The following is a 19261-nucleotide window of genomic DNA, read 5'->3' on the forward strand; positions in this document are numbered from 1 at the left end:
ATTGTGGTCGAGGGAGGGAGGGGTGGGCTTCCGATGAACATCAAAAAACGTCAATATTGATGGCAGATGACAGCCCGAAATCATCTTCCATCATTGTTGACATGTTTTGTAAGGTTATGTTGATCGCTCCTTGCCAGGACTACACGTGTTTCTCTCATGTCAAATTCATTATTATATTATGTTTATCAATAATTATTTATCCTAGCATTTTTGGTGACATTTCATGTTTTTAATGAAGTACCTTCTCCTGCTATCCGCACCACCAACTCTGGTAAGTTTTTACTTTCACCTACATCCAAGCAAGGGAATGCATTTTTCTCCGATCATCCACTATTGTTGCTTTGGAATTCAGTCTGAGCATGAACACAGATAGGTTGTGCTGGATATGTCCTATCCTTCCCTCTGTAGCCCTACTAAAACTAAGACTCTACAAATCCATGCCAAATGGTACGGTAATGAAAGTATGCTACCTTGCTGCTGAGGGACTTAATTACTAAACGTCTCTGAAGATGATTCGTTATCCCAGTTTTTTGGTGTGGTCAAACTGTTGAAAGGTTTATCATGTAAAGAATCTCAGCAGTTTTGACGTTGCAGGTCAAGACAAGACTATGCCTTCTGTGCTTAGTGGCAAGAAATATTTTCAACTCGGAAACTGCTACATCTGGGAAAATGAAAGTAAATCGGATTACATTAGAAGATAACCATGTTGCTTTCAATACATAGTTCAGTCAATCACAGGTAGAGTGAGGAAAATTAGGGCAATCACATTTTTCCTCAGTAGTCGATGACTGTCCACTTCTGAGCTTACCGACTTTTTGACCCAAAAGAGTTGTGCCTCTGAGGACGGTTGGTAACTCCCACTGGCAGTGGATGTTCTCAGCTTGACTGGGAACCGGTAAGGTGCTTTGCCAGATCGTCACCTTCCAGGCAAAGTTTCACAAGCGCCATGCGACGTTTAAAAATTTCCGCCACCATTTTATTTTTTTACTGAGAAATTGTTGGTTGAATCTGTTCGAAAATTTCACTAAATTTTATCGGCAGCACAAAGAAAATTTGGTGTAATTTTCGGACAGGTTCGTTGAACAATTTCTCTGTAAAAAAATATAATGGCGGCAGAAATTTTTAAACGTCGCATGGCGCTTGTGATACTTTGCCTGGAAGGTGACGAGATAGCATTTATGAGAGGCAAGCAACTTGGGTAAAAAATTGATATCTATAAGGAGTGGCCATTGGCAGCTGTAAAGGAATATAATGTTCCTACTATTCCCTAACCAACTTTCATACTCATTATGAATGAAATCAGAGAATGACACTTAGTTCACTCCCTTTGTCAGTAGCTTGGTGACAGACAATTGAAAAAGCTGCTATTCAAATGAAAGTACCGAATTCAAGCAAACACCAATTATGAAAGTTCAATGTTTTACAACAACATGCTGAGGTTTTTCATTTACTTTAGAAGGAATTGATAACACCAATTTGATAGTCAATTTGATTACAAGGCTGCATTTCCGTTCCTGCTCCTATCGCAACTTTTTTGGTGCTACCTTTAGGTAACTTGTACCAACAAAACCAACTTATCATCAAAAGACGTTCACACCAATCAGGATGTCAGATTCCAATCTTTTACCACTAATTGATCATTTCTGAATAGTATTTTAATATTTCAGAACTCCCTTATGATCTTATCATTCTATAGCACACCAGACGTGAATGAACATAAATTAAATCAGGAAATAGTTCAGTGTAACTCCAGAAGCACAGCCTGATTAAATATTCTAGTTTCCCCCTCTTCCCATTTTGTTTTTGCCATTTCCACCTGGAGTGCTACGCCAGACTAGGCATCTTTGCAATATCAATTTTTAAATATTAATTCCCAAAATAAGTACTGTTGAATGATTTGACCGCTAGGAATTTTTAAGAAGTGACTTGAAAAATTTAGAATTTCTTCATATATTACAGTTTTGGCCGAAGCCTCATATGAAGCCAGTAGAATCACTTCAAAACTTAACAGACAAGAAAGGAACTGTTCGTACTTTGAAATATTAGCCACTCACCCAGCATGGCTCATCCTTTAGTTGTATCTTCTTTTCAATAATTGCAAAAAGAAAAAAATTAAGACCATCTCTTGCTTCTTCTAATTTTACATCTTTTAAAATTTTTCAGGTCAGCCAAATAAGTCATTGGTAAAACTTCGTCATTTTTCTGCCATGCATACCATTTGAAGAGGAAGATGTCTCGCATATTCAATAGAGACAGAGCTCTTGGCTATGTGTCCAATCATATTCCTGCAACAGTACGCTACATCCAAAGACGGAAAGAACACTTAATTTCAACCTGTGTTGGTAAAGCGTTTCACACTTATGGATGCTCACATTTTTCATTATTAACCGTCAGTGGTCAACATGATGAAGAAATCACTTGTATTGCAGGTAGCAAATTTAATATTTTTACCGCAGATGGGTGCACAGTCAGAGCTTGGAAAAGAGGCACTGAGCTGCACCACACCTATGAAGGGCATAGTAAACCGGTTTATTTACTATTACCGTTTGGCAACCACTTGATATCTGTGGATGAAGAAAGTAATTTGAAAGTTTGGGATGTAGCCTCAGGTGACATTTATCTAGAGTTAACTTTCTCCAATTCCTCCTTCCAAATAACTGCCCTTTGTCACCCTGATACATATCTGAATAAAATTTTGCTGGGGAGTGAACAAGGTGAGATGCAGTTGTGGAATATCAAGACATCAACTCTAATCTACACATTCGCCGGCTGGAAGTCGAGCATAACTGTATTGGAGCAAGCACCGGCTGTTGATGTCATAGCTATTGGTTTAGCCAATGGGAAAATAATATTACATAATTTAAAGTTTGACGAGTCACTGACTGAATTTACTCAAGATTGGGGTCTAGTAACAGCGATATCATTCCGAACAGATGACACACCCATTATGGCAACTGGCTCACTAGCCGGTCATGTAGTATTTTGGAACATTGAGGAACGCAGAGTAGCTGGTCAACTTTTATCAGCACACAGTGGATCTGTCGCAACTGTAAAGTGCCTCCCAAATGAACCTTTGATGGTTACATCGTCCCCAGATAATACTTTGAAACTGTGGATTTTTGACATGCCTGATGGTGGTGCACGCCTTCTAAGAATACGAGAAGGTCATAGCAGTCCTCCTACTTTTATCCGTTTCCATGGCAATTTGGGACACAATATAATAAGTGCAGGCTCTGATTCAACACTGAGGATTTTTCATATCTTCAACCAGACCTTTAATAAGAGCTTAGGTAAAGCATCTTACAATCGTAAACTATCAAAAAAATTGAAAAAATCAATCGAAGCGGAAGAGCTTATTATGCCTCCAATTGTCCAATTTACCAGTGAAACAACTCGTGAAAAAGAATGGGATGATGTCGCAGCCATCCATCGAGGTCTACCAATTGTGACCCTTTGGTCCTATGATAAACTTAAAATGAGTGACCTGAAACTTTTACCTGATTCACTGAAATATGAGAAGACGGTGAAAGCCACAAGTATATTCATCACTCATTGTGGAAATTTTGCGGTCATTGGATACAGCAAAGGTCAAGTAGAAAGATTTAACATTCAGTCTGGTATTCACCGACTAACCTATGGAAGTCCAGCTCATCAAGGAGCTGTTACGGGTGTAGCTGTCGATATGTTAAATCAAACCGTCATCTCTGGGAGTTGTGATGGAACTATCAAATTCTGGAATTTTAAAACTTCAGGTAAGTAAATAACTCAAAATTTGTATCCTCTATAGGTTCTGTAAGGCTAAAATTCAAATAAATAGCCATCCATTTATCACATGTTTTACTTTTAACCCAACAGTCGGGTGTTTAATAGTGATGGCTTAATTGGTGATACTTTCATTTTCATTTTTTGCTGAACTTATAGCCTAATCATGTTTATTATTATCCATGAGATGTATCAATTTTTTTATTTTGAGGTTTGGCTTCAAACTTTGGGTTTTTTGTACACTACAGGGCCCTCTTTAATTTTCCCTTGTTGTTTCATATTTATTTTTTTTCTCATTTTTCTTATTTATTTATTTATTTTTTTTTACTATTTTTTTTTTTTTTTTTTTTTTAATACTATTTTCAAGGTATTGTTTGTGAATCCATTGTTTCAAAAAGTGCGCGGTGTGGACACCAACTTCTCATCCTAATTCTGGAAAGATAAATGTTTTTGCTGTATAATTCTGGGAGTGCTCAAGTAGAACTTGCAAATGAGTGTTTAAAAGTGCTTGATCTCCGTTTTTTTTTTTTTTTTTTTTTTTTTTTTTTTGGTATTAAAAACATGAGCTTTTGCTTGAGAAACCTGATACCAAACAAATATCAGGTTTTTCATTTTTAACTTAATCCCCCTAATAATCTAGGTATTATTTTTTCATTAACAGCTTCTAAACCAATCACTCAACTGAAAAACCTGGAAAATGTCATGTTTTTCCGATGCCATGGTGAAAATTCACTTCTAGCAGTTGCTCATGAGGACTTTACCCTGTCTGTTTTGGATGTTGAATCCAGAACAATTGTGAGGAAATTCACAGGGCATCATGGTCAAATCACAGATGCTTGCTTCAGTCCAGACTCAAGATGGTTGATCTCCTCTGCAATGGACACAAAAATCTGTGTTTGGGATGTTCCTTCAGGTCACCTGGTTGATTGTTTTCAAGTAAGAAATCGTAATATTTACATTTATCATCCACTTTCCTAAAACTTAAATCTGATTCTTTTTTCTAATTTATTGAGGATCATGTTGTGGCTAGTTCTTCAAATTCAACCATGCCAGTGCTTTATGTTAAACGCTCTCTTAGAAGATGCATGCATATAAAAAATTCAATTTTGAGAAAATTTTGGGTGAAGTGCAAGAGCTCTCTTCCCTTTCTCATAAATATTTTGAACCTAAAAAGAATTGCATATAACAAAACTGCAAATGAGTTTTCGTGCATTTTTGCCTCTCCTTTTACCTGCAACTGATATCAAACCTCAATCCTAACCAATCAAGAGTTACACTCTAATAAGGGTTACTTTTTGATGAACCCTTGTAAATCTGACGGACTTGGCATACTTATTTATTACAATTGTCCCTCTAATTTTTTTTCTTTGATTTTTCTCTCATTCTAGGTTGATGCAGCGTGTACATCTTTAACCATGTCACCCACAGGAGAATATTTGGCAACTACGCATGTAGATTTCCTTGGTATTTTCTTGTGGGCCAATCGCACTCTCTTCTCTCATGTCACTTTACGACCTATTTTTAATATTGATGCTGTTCCCACTGTTGGCCTACCTGTACCGGGAGTAATCGATCCTGATATTCTTGATGAAGAGAACTCCCCAGATGATGAGTACCAGTCTCCTGATCAAATTTCTCATCTAATAACTCTCTCAGATTTAGCTAGTTCAAGGTGGCAAAACTTATTAGACCTAGACATCATTAAGAAACGAAATAAGCCCAAAGAACCACCAAAAGCTCCTGCAGAGGCTCCATTCTTCCTACCAACTTTACCAACGGTAGATTTACAATTTGATCTCAGTGACTATAGGAATTTGCCGAAAGCCGAAAGGTTAGGCCCATGGCAAAAAAATTCCACTGTTTTTGGTAAACTCCTAGTGGAGTCTGAGGATTCAGAAGATTTTCAACCAGCAGTAGAGAAATTAAAAAGTTATAGTCCTTCAGCAGTAGACCTGGAAATCAGTAATTTAGCACCAGAGGGTGGTGGTTCTATCAGGTTAATGCTTCAATTTTTACTACTCATTAATTACATGTTCAAAAGTCGAACTGATTTTGAAATCGCTCAAACGTATTTAGGAGTTTTTATAAAAAAGCATGGAGACCTCATCCCCACGGAAAAGTCCCTAAGAGAATATTTGGAACCTCTCCTGAGAGAGCAGCAATCCAGTTGGACCAGTTTAAGCGATAAATTCATGTACTGTCTTTGTATTGTTGATCATCTCAAAAACAAGTGAGGAGATATTAACAGAGCACCTCCAGTTACAATTATGAACGCTTAAGACTTGGCCCTTCAGTTTTTGAGCAAGAAGAATATGGGTATATAGCTTAAAGGCACTAATGTAAGACCGCAAATTGCTTAGGTATAAAGTGCTGATCTATTCATGATCAGATCTTAAATTTATCCTGTAAGTGTAATAGGATTATCTAGCTGCGATTTAAAAAAAAAAAAAAAAAAAAAAAAAAAAAAAAAAAAAATTTACTTGACGCAAGAATCAATCTCCAGAGTTTTTGCTTACTGAATAGTACTAAATCAGTGGCATTTCACACCAAGTAATTGGCAGCTTCCTTAGTGCAGCTCTGCTGTATTTCTCATAATCAAAAATGGGAGGTCCAAGTCACCTGTATCTACACTTGGCTCCAGTTTCACTTAAAAGGCCTACTACTCACTGTGTTTTAGTATTATGCCTAATAGAAATATTGTTAGCAGCAAAAACCATGTGTTGCCATTAATGGAAATCATTCTGCTGAGCATTGTATTAATTCTTTGACACCCATTTAATGGAATGCTCAGGGCCTGAATTTTGTTGTCTACGGTCGACTGCAAGTTGCAAAACCTAATTTCTAAATTTGACCATGAAGCTGTAAAACTATACCCTAAACTCAAGCTGTATGCATGTTGAACTTTCTCAACAGCAAGCTCGAGCCATAATTAGTTTATCAACAGTTCAAACCATGAAACAGGAATCGAATAACGATCAACATTCTCAAGAGAAGTAGCTTTTTCTTTCATATAACAACAAGACAATCCCTCTTGTCCACATTCAATTAAGTACCACGGAATTTTGAGGATAGAGAACTATAAAGAAGAGGAAAGTTTTATCTCACCAAAGGATACTACAAGAGCCACCGTAAGATGTATAAGTTTGATAATTTAAAAATAAATGCATGACTGGGCTCAATTTTGACATTCTCAATGAGGGACTATAAATTGAATTGTCAACAGCCCAAAGCTTTCCCTGCATCTGTGCATCTACTAACTTTTTATGGGTGTTAAGCAAGAAAATGCCTTGCACAAGGAATTTAGAACGCGCGTTCTTTGAAATTGTAAAATACAAAATTGAAGAACTCAGGGCAAGAAGCTTTTTTCTGCGATCATCATTTGCATGATCCACAAATGGACTAAATTTTGCAATCAGGAACTATAAATTCCAGTCCGGTTTAAAAGCAACGTACATGCCGTAAGTTTCCCCATGCACATAAGTGTTTTTTCATATGAGTCGGAGTTTATAGGTCCAAATTGCAAAATGTAGTCCAAATATAGAAAGAAATAGGTATGCAGAATGCATCAATCTGAATTTTAAGGTTGAGAGTAAAAATTTCAACATTTAGATTGCGTTTTAGTGGATCCAAGCATTTCTCCAAAATTTTACTAATTCGACATTACTTTCGTAAGGTCATTGAAAACAAACTTAACCTTAATAGTTCCCCACGCAGTATTGACCCTCAAAATTTCATTGAAATCATAAGTGGACACTATGAGTTCTTCGGAGTCCTCCCATTATTTTTCTTTGCAAGTTTGCTCTTGAATCTTTCTCTGAGAGATACGGCATCATATGCCATCATATACATATTATGATTATGATACACTATATTTTTTCCTTTTTTTGAGGAATTGTGATTAAATTTTTTTCTTTTAAAATTTTTTACTTTTCAAAAAAGTGGACTTTTTTACCCACATTATGCATAAGACCCAGAACTGAAATATTTGTTGATCTGTAGTAGGTAGTAGATCTTGTAAAGACATGAGAAAAACAATACCTAACGCCTTAGATGGATATGGATGTAAGTAAATTACAATTTGAGAATGTATCTTGTGTTGCAACAAAGATTATAGTGCAACTGTTGTTATAAAAAAAATTGTATAATTTTGTACTTATATTTTGTCTAAAAATAAATGTTTCCAAAGTAATCCTAATGCCTTCAAATGTATTTTAAAGTCAATTTCATTTCATAAGATCAAATTTAAATCAAATACACTGAGGAGTAGAGGATTTCTTAGTTTGTTTTAGAGTTTGTAATTGAGATGATGGATGCAGTAACGACACACATCTACGAGAAAACACTGTTTTCAGAAAAACGCACTTGAAGTTCTAATTTCTTATTACATATTACATTGCCTTATTAAGGCACTTAATATAGCAGAATTTTTTGGCCTTCATCGTTAAATCCTTTTTGTCTGAAGGCGAGGGACCATGCAAGAATTTATAAAATACTTGGATTAGGTGCAATTCACAGCCAATTTGACCGCAAGAAATGTGCTTTTATTGCATCCAACCATTTAATTTTCGAAAATTTGAGTGGGTCGGAGAATGAAATAAAATAATAGTGAACTTAGCGCAAAATGTAATGCTTATGTGCAAGTTCCGCATCAGAATCACTTTCCTAAGTTATGTTCTCTAAGTCTGCAATTTCAAAGGATTAATGAGATGAATGTAAATAATCTTAATCACCGACACTGCTGCATTTATAGGTGCTACCATGTGACCAAACCTTTTTTTTTTTATAGTAGTTGTACTTCTCAAAGTGAATTAGAGCAGAGGGTGATATGTACTTTCAAAATGTTCTTGAGAGGATCATCCGCAAAAAATGTTGAAACCCTGTTTACACCCTGTTGTGCAGTTATAGCATCAACCTGTATGTTCATAGGTAATGCTTAAAAGTGCACTTATGAGTATGTGATGATAGTGCAGTCACCGCCTCAATTCCTCTTTAGTCTAAAGAGAAAAAAGGGAATGTTTCTAAGTCGTAAGAGTGATAACCAAAATGTTTTACAGTTTGGTCCATCAAATCATCATAATATCTACTGCCTGCAGAATACATCATTTATCATTTTGACACTAGGCTGTAGATAAAACTGAATTCATTGGCACATTTTAATTTCATTGTAATGTAACATTCATGCGTTAAAATCTTCTAGATTCTAGATCTTCTTGGGAGGATAATGGAAAATTATATTTTTAATGAACAAGCTTTTATTGTGTTCTAATTTATTTTTGAATAAAGTACAAAAATTCCAAGTTAAAAATTTGATCATCAAATCTTTTTAAATAACATAGGATTATGAGAGAAAATACTTTACACCAATGATGAACTTTGGCAACTAAAGACAAGTAAATCACTTCAAGAACAAAAGAGAAAATATACAAATATAATGTAGTGTGCAAGTCAGTGACTGAGTAAAAAAGTAAGAAAATGTTCTCTACAACTAAATCCTTAATATTACAAAATTTACAATTTTTTTTTATTTTAGCCACTAGCCTAGCTCCTGTCAGTTAAAAGAAAAATGACACAAACTTATGATTAAAAAGTGTACAGTTCAGTTGAGCGGAAGGATTTGTGTGAACACTAACTTTCCACAAAGTTTAAGAAGTGTGACATCTGTTGTTCAGCATCAGGGGGTAAGGATAATGTAAAAATGTACTCTCCAAAAGTCAAAGAAAGGCGGTACAGGCTTCTTTTCACTGTTGCCTTCAAGTTTGATCGTGCATATTTATCATAGGATAAAAATACTTTGTGAAGAGCACTGTTTTTGGGCAATTTTTCGATGACGCTTTTTACTTTTAACATGGCTACAATAATTCTGGATAAGTCTTGTTGTACAATACCATATTTATCCTCTGCAAAAGATGCACATGCCAAGAGTGACAGACTATCAATAGACCAACTTACAAGCTGAACATTTTGTAAAATGCAGATTAGCCTGTATTCGGCATTACTGACTAAGAAATAATTTAAGATAGCTGGATCTTGAATCTGTGTTTTGAGGTGAATAAGGAATTCACTGAAAGCTTTTTTACATGCGTCAAAAATAGAAACTTTTGATGTTGTATTTTTTGCTGGAATAGGCGCTGTGAGAGGCTCAGTGTTTGTATAAATAACTGATAAATCTCTCATATTAGGGGATTTTGGTGATGAAAAAGTTCTGCTCAGTTCAAAATTCCTTTTTACAGGACTAACAACGGGGATCTGTAAGCCAGTTGGAAGAAGTTTGACTTCCTTCTTAGACTCCATTTTCTTTGATGGACTTGCAACATCTGAGAGTAACTTATTCAGTTCATCAGAGAAAGATTCAACAGTGTTTATAACGGGAGTGAAAACACCTCTCCATTGGTGAGGATGACCTCCAGGCAAGCTGAGGGAGAACAGGACGCTTCTGCGATCCTTGTCTCTCTCAGATAATATCACTAAGTCATTGAAGGCAAGATGTTGTAGGAACGGTACTTTTGACATCTGTAGCGCCTCCTTCAAGCAAATACTATCAGACTTTGCAACGGGGAACTTGATGTGACGAGTGAAGAAGATATTGAAGATTAATTTGGAGAGTTCGTGGGAGGAAATGACAAAAGTACAATAAATGACGAGGGCTAATAACTGTCCAACTTTGAAGAAACCATTCAAATTGGCTGCTTCAATAGAAAGGAACAAGTATGTCTGTAAGAAATGTATTAAATATTTTTGAGTAAAATAGTACATGAACATGAAGGATACGGAAGTCAAACAGGCAGTTTTGAAATTAAGAAGCAGCGTTTGCATTAGGTTTTTCTTGATTTTAAAAACAGTTAGTTCATGAATAATAGGAAATACTATAATTTTGCTCTTCAGTGCATTGTCACGAAAAAAGAGCAAGATGCTGGCCCATCCTCCAAGCAGTACAAAAAATAATTTTTGCCCGTTGATACAAAATTTGCTTGGCATTGAAGTGCTGCAGTTGATAAATAAAGATTCATGATCTTCATGACCAAACGATGCGTAAGCAAAACCTAAGAGAACACCGCATATACCATACTGTAGCAGAGTGACAGCTTTGGAGGCAGAAAAGTAACTGAGGTAATGTTGAAATCGTGAGTCGAACTTTTGAGATTGAACGAAAGTGGGGTAATTTATGAGCGTGAAGATCAACACGACCAACACTACTTCTGATAAAGCAAATACCAATTTCAGTGATGAGATGTTGTTGTACACTTCTTCAATGACTTTCAAAGGAGAAAATACACTAAAGTGCGTTACAAGGTTGTAGTTCAGTAAGAGCAGCAGGTGTTGAGCGACACATTGAGAGAAGGCACGAACGATGTTACCACCAAAAAGCTGTCGAGTGAAATTGTTCTCCATTGCGCACAATTCAAACAGTAAAAACTTTGATGATTTTAAAAGGAAACCGGTACAAAAATATGATTGAGTAGTTTGCAAAAACTTGAATGACACATGGTTTGCTTCTGAAATCGGCACCTTTAAATTGGAAGAAGCGGGTAAGCGGGTATATAAATAACTGAAATAACTGATAATAAAGCCAGTAAGTCTGCAGAGAGCAATCATGAATGTAAGGTTTATGAAGGAAACATGTCTGCAGACCAAGCAATCGGTGACGGTCCATGCTCATCTATTCATGATTTTTGATGGATTTGTGACAGCTTCGAGTGAAGCTTTACCTCTTCACATGACGTAAGTGATAAGTGAAGTAATGAAGTGCATTGCAGTGCATGTTGCATTTTTCAAGTGAAGGGATTTGTTTCGTGGTTTGATTTATTACGAACTTGGTAATTACTGCTGAAAATTTTACTTTATCATGAGAATCATAGAGCTTTCACGTTAACTACTGATTGACGTTTTTTACTTGAATCCAATGAGGTTCTTGTAGCATGATGTACAGTGCTGATAATTTCTCTAATTTCTCTGCTCTCAGTGCTCCTGTTCGTTTCCGCATCTTCACGCGTCTTTAGTGGTTTTCCATGTTACGTAAAATTGAATATTTTCGTAAATTTTAATGTAATTAAATCTACCTTTGAATTCTCTTGAGTTGCTTTCTGGAGCGCTTCCGTCTTTTGCTTTGATCGTAAATTTCTAACCTAACATTCAAAAGCACTATCTTGCTTTAAGTATAAGCAATAATTATCTCTCATTCTCATGCCACTTTGCGTACTTACCACAAAAGAGTGCAACAAATTTTACCTCCTACAGAAGCATTTACATTTGTTCTCTTTGATCTCACGCTCTTGGTGGAGCCACCTGAAAAGAATGCCTCTCTTCGAATTCAAGTCAGAAATAGTGAGAGCTGATAGTTAAACCCAAATGAGCTGAGTAGCTCAGAGCGAAAGTATTGTAACTGAGTAGAAATATTTAAAATTGTCAAATTATCCTGATTCTCAGTAAGCTTAGGGGAAGTTCTTTATGTTATTTTTAAGATCTGGTCGTGAGCTATTTAATGTCAGCTGCAGAATGTCAATCATCATGAACTAAGTATGTATTAACTATTAGGGATCGGCGGGCAGTTTTCTTGTGACTCAAAACAGGAAAAACGTTGCTGAAACTCTTCTGCTCCAAGTCGTGGACATGTGACTTCATCATATTTCAAACCTAACAGTGATTTGCTTTTGTTGAAGGAAAATTTATAAAATTCAGTCTACTTCTCAAGATCTCTGCTCTGTCATGTGCAAGCGGTTATACCCATAATATTTGTCACCAAGACAGATTGAAAGGAGCGCTACCAAGGCTATTAAGCCGCTCTTATACTCTTGCTAATTATAAATGAAGTTTACTGTCTCAAAAGGCTTCCTGTGGCATTGTGGTTGCAGCGCTGACTCTCCGACCACTGACCAAGAGGTCTTCACAGAGGTGGAAGAGAAGCTGATCTCAGGTTAAAGATTTTCACTCTCTGACATCCCTGAGCACACACTAATATCAGGCTAGGTGTGGTATACTGTCACTTATTTCAACATTTCCAGTTGAAATTCATTTTTAGCAATTTTCGTGCTGTTGAATTTCATCATCACATAAGGAGAGAACAGTATCTGTGCAAGATACAATTATAAAATCTCACTTATTCTAACTATACCATCAACATGTTTAACATCCTTGATATTTGTTCAAATTGTATCATTTATTTTTCTTTTTAGATTGATGACGTCCGATGAACCAAAAAGTGTAATGGATGTAGAAAAATTGATCCGTCTGGTAGAAGAGCGGAGTTTCATATATGACAAGTCAAAAACAGATTTCAAAAATGGTATGAAAAAGTATGTCGCGTGGCAAGAAATAGCAGTTGAACTCGGGATCTCAAGTATGTTGGTTTGTAACAATTCTTCCCTCTCTAAGCAGAATTCGGTCATCAGTGACACTGCGACTCCTCTATTTTAACTCTTGTCATTTTGGTTTCCTTGCTCCTGGGACCATGAAGTTTGCAATTCGTCCAAAGCAGTCATTAATCATTGGCCTTGGAATTAAGTCTGTTTTGGAGAGTCAGTTTTTTTGTGGTTTTTTTCAATAATAATAATGTCAAAAACTGCAAAAAATGTATCTTTTTTACTTGAAACGTGACCGTAGCTGTTAGGGGGGGGGGGGGGTGTTAGGTTTGTAATTGCACTTCGCTCTCACCTAAAATGTAAACATAAAGATGGAATCTTAAGAGATTGAGCTTTTTTTGTAAGATGGATTTCGTGAGTGTAGGCTTTTTGTTTAAGGGGACTTGAACTGCCCATGTAATGACTACATAACTATTGTCCAATAAAGACCACTTGACTTCATTATTCTTTCTTTTAATGTTGGTCTTCCACCAAAATCTTTTTACTTGAACTGTGGCCTCTAGAGGGAATGAGAAAACTCTAAATTTTCGCCATCCCGCATAACTTTTTTTCCAAGTAACTCAACTTCTTTTAAACAAATGGATGTCGCTCTTAACTGAGGAATAACAACACTGCATACGCTCTGTTTATCGAGTGTGCAAAAGAAATAAGCAGCATGGAACCTATCCTAGAGAGCTGTTTGGATTTTTTACCTATGTAATGAATTATTCGGTGGCAATGTTCATTATTGCTTAATTGGAATGGGAGAGATCAACAGTAAAATCCCTCAGGTGGTGGATCCTGTTGCCTAGTACCAAAGCCAAAATAATTATCTTTGAAATGTTGCTTCTGCAAGTAAATCTGTCCTTTTCTTTCCTTTCAGTCAAAGAAGCACAAAATAAATGGAAACTACTGCGAGAGAAATATGGCAAAGTTCGAAGACTCATTCAAAGAAGTGGAGTCTCCAATGATTCAACCCAACATGAGTGGGGCTTGTATAAATTGCTCAAATTTTTGGATCCTCACATTGTCGGTCGGAGGTATAAATCTTTATTATACTTAAACTCCATTTAATAATATATTTTAGTATCAAGAAGAAGACATTCTTCCAAAATAAACGGGTTTTTTTTTAATTTTTGAGAGAAAAACATGGATTAATTCAAACATTTCAGGAAGTGGTTCAGCGATGAATAAAAATAGCTTCGGAGAGACAAAAGGTTTAACCCTTTCATTACCTCAAACACAGCATTGGCGTTCAGCAAAACCGTATCCTTCCTGCAACATTTCCGTCATTACTCAACAGAAGTTAATTATAATTCTATGATTCAACAACCTTCACTCAGAGGTGTACACACTTGTACCTCTTCTTTTTCTTAGAGAGGATCTGAACTACAACCTTAGCTGTTTCGCGACAGATTGCGCTCCAATTCATTTGCACGACAATCTATATTGTGCGGTATGCCCCTTCAGAATATAGTCTGGTAAAGAAAGGGTCAAGACCCATATTTCTCGGAGGAAGATTAATGAGGAGGAGATACAATGTATCATTTTAAAAAACAGGTTGACAGCATTTTGCTTAATGTAGAGATGAGAAATTATAAAAAATTTATATGTGACAGACAGAGATGAGATAATAATCAAGACATTGAAGGACCTGAAACTTGAACTGCAGGGACACCGCGTGGAGGGGCCGAGCCTCTAATGTAGAAAGAGAGTTCAGACCTCTATTAAGGCATGTTTATGAACTAATTTGAACTGTGATGTTGTGGAAGCATAAGGTTTTTCCTTAAAAATAAGTGGAAGGTTAACATACCAGTACACACCTCTATGTAGGGCAGTAAATTTTATTACACACCAGGTAATGTGTAAAATAACATGTAATACTTATGTAATGGCGTGTACAAGTATATCAACCTTACACTTATTTCATGTAGAAAGTCACCCATGTTGCACTTTAAACATTATTTTATTTAAAGGAGCCGCTCAGGCTTGCTTGTGTAAATGTGTAAATAAATGCAGACTCCATGCACAGCTAATGGAAATTTGATTTCAAGTTTTCTTCTTGATCAGCTTATAATACGTCTTGAGCTTAATTTAAATACCTAAAACAAGAATATAAAAAATGATGAGGTCACCATGTACTTACTTCAGCTCTACAGCTCCTAGAAAATGCTGTTAAAATCAGTAACATCGAAGCCATTAGCCCTTGAATCAGTTACGGTCGAGAGCGAAAACTAGAGGCATTCGAAATATCCCTACAGTAAAGTGTTCTACAGTGGTCTCTGTAATGAAAACATCAGTTCCCTACTGAAATTTAATGCAAATTTGCAACGTCACCTACACTCTATTGCACTCTTGGGTTGCAATAATCTATCATGGCCTGAAAAATAACAATATTTTGAGAATTTTGGTTTTGTGGGTCCAAAGCTCGTTTCTCAATGCCGCAAATTTTAAAATCTTATCCATATCCAAACTGAATACAAAAACTCTGAAGTTATCAGGAATTCGCCAAGCAAGTTAACAGATAAATGCCATAAAAGTTGTTATCAGATAAAATATTCAGTTTTAGCCAACATTGTGTTGTCCTGAAAGTTGCTTGTATTATTTGAGAAATATAAAAGAATTCAAGAAATCTGTTTTAACGAGATTTTAGGAACGAAGTAAAAGGAAACCTTGTAATTTCTCTCGCCTCTTTTTCAAATTCAACTCTTTTTTTTTTTTTTTTTTTTTTTTTTGCTGCAATATTCTCTACCAATTTAAAGCAAGACATCATTTTCTACTGCTGGCGCTCTGTCTTCATGTTTTAGAGATGTTTATATAAGTTCTCTGATCAAGGTAGTTCCCAGAAATTTTCCTTTTGACAATACATTTTTTTTCCAGGAGCAGTTCTCATTTCGAGCCTCCATCACAATATCCTCTCATATGCCAATCGCAGATTTCTGATTCCCAAGGCTCTGCCGAGTACATCGGCGAAGAATTAGAAGACGATTGTGAAGACAGCTCGAAAGACTCCAAGGAGCATGTACCTGTATTACCTACCTCGTATCTACCCGCGTATTTATCCTCATCTACCTGTGCTGTGGAGGCTCAAAAGAGACCTTTATCTCCCTTAGGTTCACACCCATCCAATCACAGTTCAAATGATAAGCGACGAAAAATAAGTTCTGAAGATACGTTTCTAAGTGACTTGAGTCATTTATCAGAAGCAGTAGCTTTTAAAGTCTCTAACAGACTGCAGACAATGGAAGAAAATGAAGATAGCTACTTTGGGAAGGATGTTGTCTCAGAGCTAAGTAAAATGAGTAATCTTAAAAAGAAAAGACAATTAAAAGCTAAGATATATGCCTTAATCAGCGAGTATGATTCTGATGAATGAATATCGTTTTTAAAAGTAAGTGCCATTTAAAATGGCGTTTTCATTCTTTACTGAAAAGCAAATAAAAGTTCGCAGCTGCCTAAGAAACAGTGCCCCAATGGTGAAAGTCTTGAAACAGTATCAGGGATCTATTCATAACTGATCGTGAGTTCATTATTCCTGATTGTCTGATTACAGTTACATGTATAATTTCCAGTTTTTGTAGTTCCAAATTCTGTTTTTCTTTTTTGTTTTTAATTTAATGAAAAAAGTGCCTTTCAATGTAGTTCTTTAAAAGAGACGTCAATCCGGAACAACAGCAACTCATATTCTGATGACTTGTTGTAAGAATCCTTTTCCTGTGAATGGTCACGTACTATGTATATTTTGTGCGAAAAAAGAATTTCTGAAAAATTAAATCAGGAGAGGAAAGCCTGTCATTATTTTAGTCTTAAATGAAATGACGTTCGAACTTAAAGTCAATTCTTAATTTTTTACATAAAAGATATTAACTTTTTATTTGGACAAGGGAATCCAAATTTTTCTAAAGAATGTAAGAGCCTCTTCACTAATTTTTAGTGGCATCCTTAAAAATAATTGAGCACTACATAATGCGGTGGCTTTTTGAAGTAGGTATCTGCCTATGCTTACATGTTTTATCTTCTTCATATTTGTAATTACTTCGTTGCAGAAAATGCTCTGTTTTCTTGTTTTTAAACCCTCATGAATAGATGGACAGAAATAAAATGTTTTACACTTCATACCTGAGGAAAACACAGAACAAGTGGGGTGTAGTTAAAATTACGATTAATATGAAACTTTCCTGTTACCTACTTCTAATATGAATGATTTTTTATACTTTTTTTTTTTTTTTTCATATTCCTACTCTATTATTTTTTTTTTCTTTTGCAGTAAATATCTGTAAGTTACCTTAATCGCCTGTAACCATGGAGTACTTATCAACACATGTATAAATAATTAAGATCGCAAAATCTATTATTCAAGTCTGTATTTTCAACAACAGATTTTAAGTGTCAGTTCTGGTCTTCTGTATACTCTGTGATTTTTTGACTCAGTTAACCAAAAAAGATGCCTATATTTTACCATATAATGGTAGGTGTTACATTAACCAGTGATTTCACCCAACAGTGTGATGAACAGTTAGATCGTGAATTCATAATAACAACCATGAAACTAAAGTTACCATTACTTATCAATCCAGTTTTTGTATCGTTAATTACTCAGAGGTACACCCTTCTTATTTCTCTACGCATGTATTGCGTACAATTTTCTAAACAGATACATGGAGAAGAAAAGAAAGAAAACTGTTTGTTCTCTCTGATATGTTATGTGTTCATGTTTAATAAATCTGCTCGTTTTCTTTCTCATTTATAGCATTTATTTTTTCCTTCTTTTTTTACACCTTTTTTTCAGAATTTTTATGGCGCAACGTGAAACGAATCAACTATTGGTGAATCGATTAGATAATTGAGTTTAAAAAAAATGCACTAAGTCAATTTTTAAAAAAGAAATGAGTTGGGATTAGTTCTGCTTTCAACCAGCCATTAATTCCTGTCCCCATTAATTCAACCAGTCTCTGTCAAAAATTTTAAGCTGAGGAAAAATATTTCAAACATTTTATTCAAAAAACCTCATTTGTAACATTAAGTCTCACACAGGAATAAAACTTCTAACCTCTCTTTTTCAGTTCAAACTTGATGTGACTTGGTGCGTTTCTGTCATGAAACGCACTATGCGCGTCTGTCTGGTTGAACTCTGTTTAATTAGGTACCTACCATGGAATATCTGGGTGCTGCTCTGTTGAACAGTTCAATTACTATGGAATTTCTGAGTACTGCTTATTTTTTTATTCTATCATCTCGTCCTGTAGTGAACTTAAGCTTCCTCTGAAATAATTTCCCAAGCTCAAGGAAAGCTCTTAAAGTTGAGGGTGTACCTAACAAAAAATCCCTTCCCTATGAGTTACCTTACATCAGGCGAATTTATCCTGCAGAGTTAGGGCTGATTCTTTTGAAGTTTGCTCCTCTGTGTGAAAACTTGAAGTGCCAAGATTGTAATTGTTTGCCGATTGCCTTGGCAACCCTTCCTATTCACTCATAACCACATATATATATACTTCATCGATTTATTTGATTAAAATATTGATAAGCTCCAAGACTCTGGTCAATTTCAATTTTCCCGCTAATTTTATTCATTCGAGCGCTTGTCAACGCTACCTAGCACCAAATTAAGAAACTACTGTGCAAAACAAAAAAACATCTGATAAGTAGAGAAAATTTAAGAGGTTAATGGATAACTTTTCTTTCTCTTTTAATGTGCTTGTGATTTTTAATCATCTGCGTGTCTCAATTCTTCAAACCGAACCGTAAGAATGTAGGTATTAGACCCCCCGACGAAATGGAAAAGCCTGCCGATTCTGCTTCCCTTAAATTTCGTATCGAATTCTGTGAACACGATCTTCCACTTGTGCAAAAACATATGGACGTACTATGTGCCAAATTTGGTGTTAAATTTCTAGAAGCCGTTTCTAAAGACGAAAATTCAACTTTAAAATCATCGTGCACCTTTGAAGTTTTAAGAAATCCCAAGGAAAAGAGTTCATCATCTGATGTATCTAAGATCAAACAGAATACCCAGGTAAGGTAGCATTAAGTAACCTACCCTTCAAGCAAGTAAATGTCTTTTACCTGTTGTTTCAAGTTGATGCCAGACATTGAATTAGATATCAAAAAAGAAATCCCTCTTATATTGAGCCCTGTATTTTGTGAGACCAAGCAGCAAAAGCGGC

The 19261-nt window shown here is 35.7% G+C and overlaps 4 protein-coding genes across 6 annotated transcripts in view; 3 read left to right on the top strand and 1 right to left on the bottom strand.

The window, feature by feature from the left end:
• Positions 1-110: 110 nt before the first annotated feature.
• Positions 111-6240, top strand: LOC109033159 (WD repeat-containing protein 36). The gene is made up of 4 exons (XM_019045630.2): positions 111-271; positions 2164-3752; positions 4424-4698; positions 5151-6240. The coding sequence occupies exons 2-4, from the start codon at positions 2231-2233 to the stop codon at positions 5994-5996; spliced, it is 2643 nt and encodes an 880-aa protein (XP_018901175.2). The 5' UTR covers positions 111-271; positions 2164-2230; the 3' UTR covers positions 5997-6240.
• LOC109033160 (Nuclear division cycle 1) lies at positions 6197-11295 on the bottom strand. Its single transcript, XM_019045633.2, has one exon. The coding sequence runs from the start codon at positions 11149-11151 to the stop codon at positions 9388-9390; it is 1764 nt and encodes a 587-aa protein (XP_018901178.2). The 5' UTR covers positions 11152-11295; the 3' UTR covers positions 6197-9387.
• Positions 11296-11440: 145 nt separating this feature from the next.
• Positions 11441-17840, top strand: LOC109033161 (uncharacterized). Of its 3 annotated transcripts, none has more exons than XM_019045634.2 (4): positions 11441-11576; positions 12933-13096; positions 13981-14137; positions 15978-17840. In XM_019045634.2, the coding sequence occupies exons 2-4, from the start codon at positions 12937-12939 to the stop codon at positions 16471-16473; spliced, it is 813 nt and encodes a 270-aa protein (XP_018901179.2). In that variant the 5' UTR covers positions 11441-11576; positions 12933-12936; the 3' UTR covers positions 16474-17840. The 3 variants fall into 3 exon arrangements, with proteins under 3 accessions (XP_018901179.2, XP_018901180.2, XP_072162208.1); XM_019045635.2 differs by lacking the exon at positions 11441-11576 and adding an exon at positions 11676-11805; XM_072306107.1 differs by lacking the exon at positions 11441-11576 and adding an exon at positions 11855-12084.
• Positions 17841-17957: 117 nt separating this feature from the next.
• The window catches only part of Regnase-1 (Regnase 1), a 34684-nt gene continuing 33380 nt past the window's right edge, over positions 17958-19261 (top strand). Inside the window, exon 1 of the mRNA XM_019045738.2 lies at positions 17958-19110. Within this exon, the coding sequence (XP_018901283.1) occupies positions 18871-19110 (240 nt within the window). The 5' untranslated portion in view covers positions 17958-18870. The remainder of the gene's footprint in view (positions 19111-19261) is intronic.

Source organism: Bemisia tabaci, chromosome 1 (genome assembly GCF_918797505.1).
Source record: "Bemisia tabaci chromosome 1, PGI_BMITA_v3".
Taxonomy (NCBI): Eukaryota; Metazoa; Arthropoda; class Insecta; order Hemiptera; family Aleyrodidae; genus Bemisia; species Bemisia tabaci.

Bases quoted from the DNA above. Each gene is read 5' to 3' on its own strand.
- LOC109033159 (XM_019045630.2), top strand. From the start codon at position 2,231: ATGTCTCGCATATTCAATAGAGACAGAGCTCTTGGCTATGTGTCCAAT. The intron at 3,753-4,423 runs GTAAGTAAATAA...TTTCATTAACAG, and splicing joins CTGGAATTTTAAAACTTCAG to CTTCTAAACCAATCACTCAA. The intron at 4,699-5,150 runs GTAAGAAATCGT...CTCTCATTCTAG, and splicing joins ACCTGGTTGATTGTTTTCAA to GTTGATGCAGCGTGTACATC.
- LOC109033161 (XM_019045634.2), top strand. From the start codon at position 12,937: ATGACGTCCGATGAACCAAAAAGTGTAATGGATGTAGAAAAATTGATC. The intron at 13,097-13,980 runs GTATGTTGGTTT...CTTTCCTTTCAG, and splicing joins AGTTGAACTCGGGATCTCAA to TCAAAGAAGCACAAAATAAA. The intron at 14,138-15,977 runs GTATAAATCTTT...TTTTTTTTCCAG, and splicing joins CCTCACATTGTCGGTCGGAG to GAGCAGTTCTCATTTCGAGC.
- LOC109033160 (XM_019045633.2), bottom strand. From the start codon at position 11,151: ATGGAGAACAATTTCACTCGACAGCTTTTTGGTGGTAACATCGTTCGT.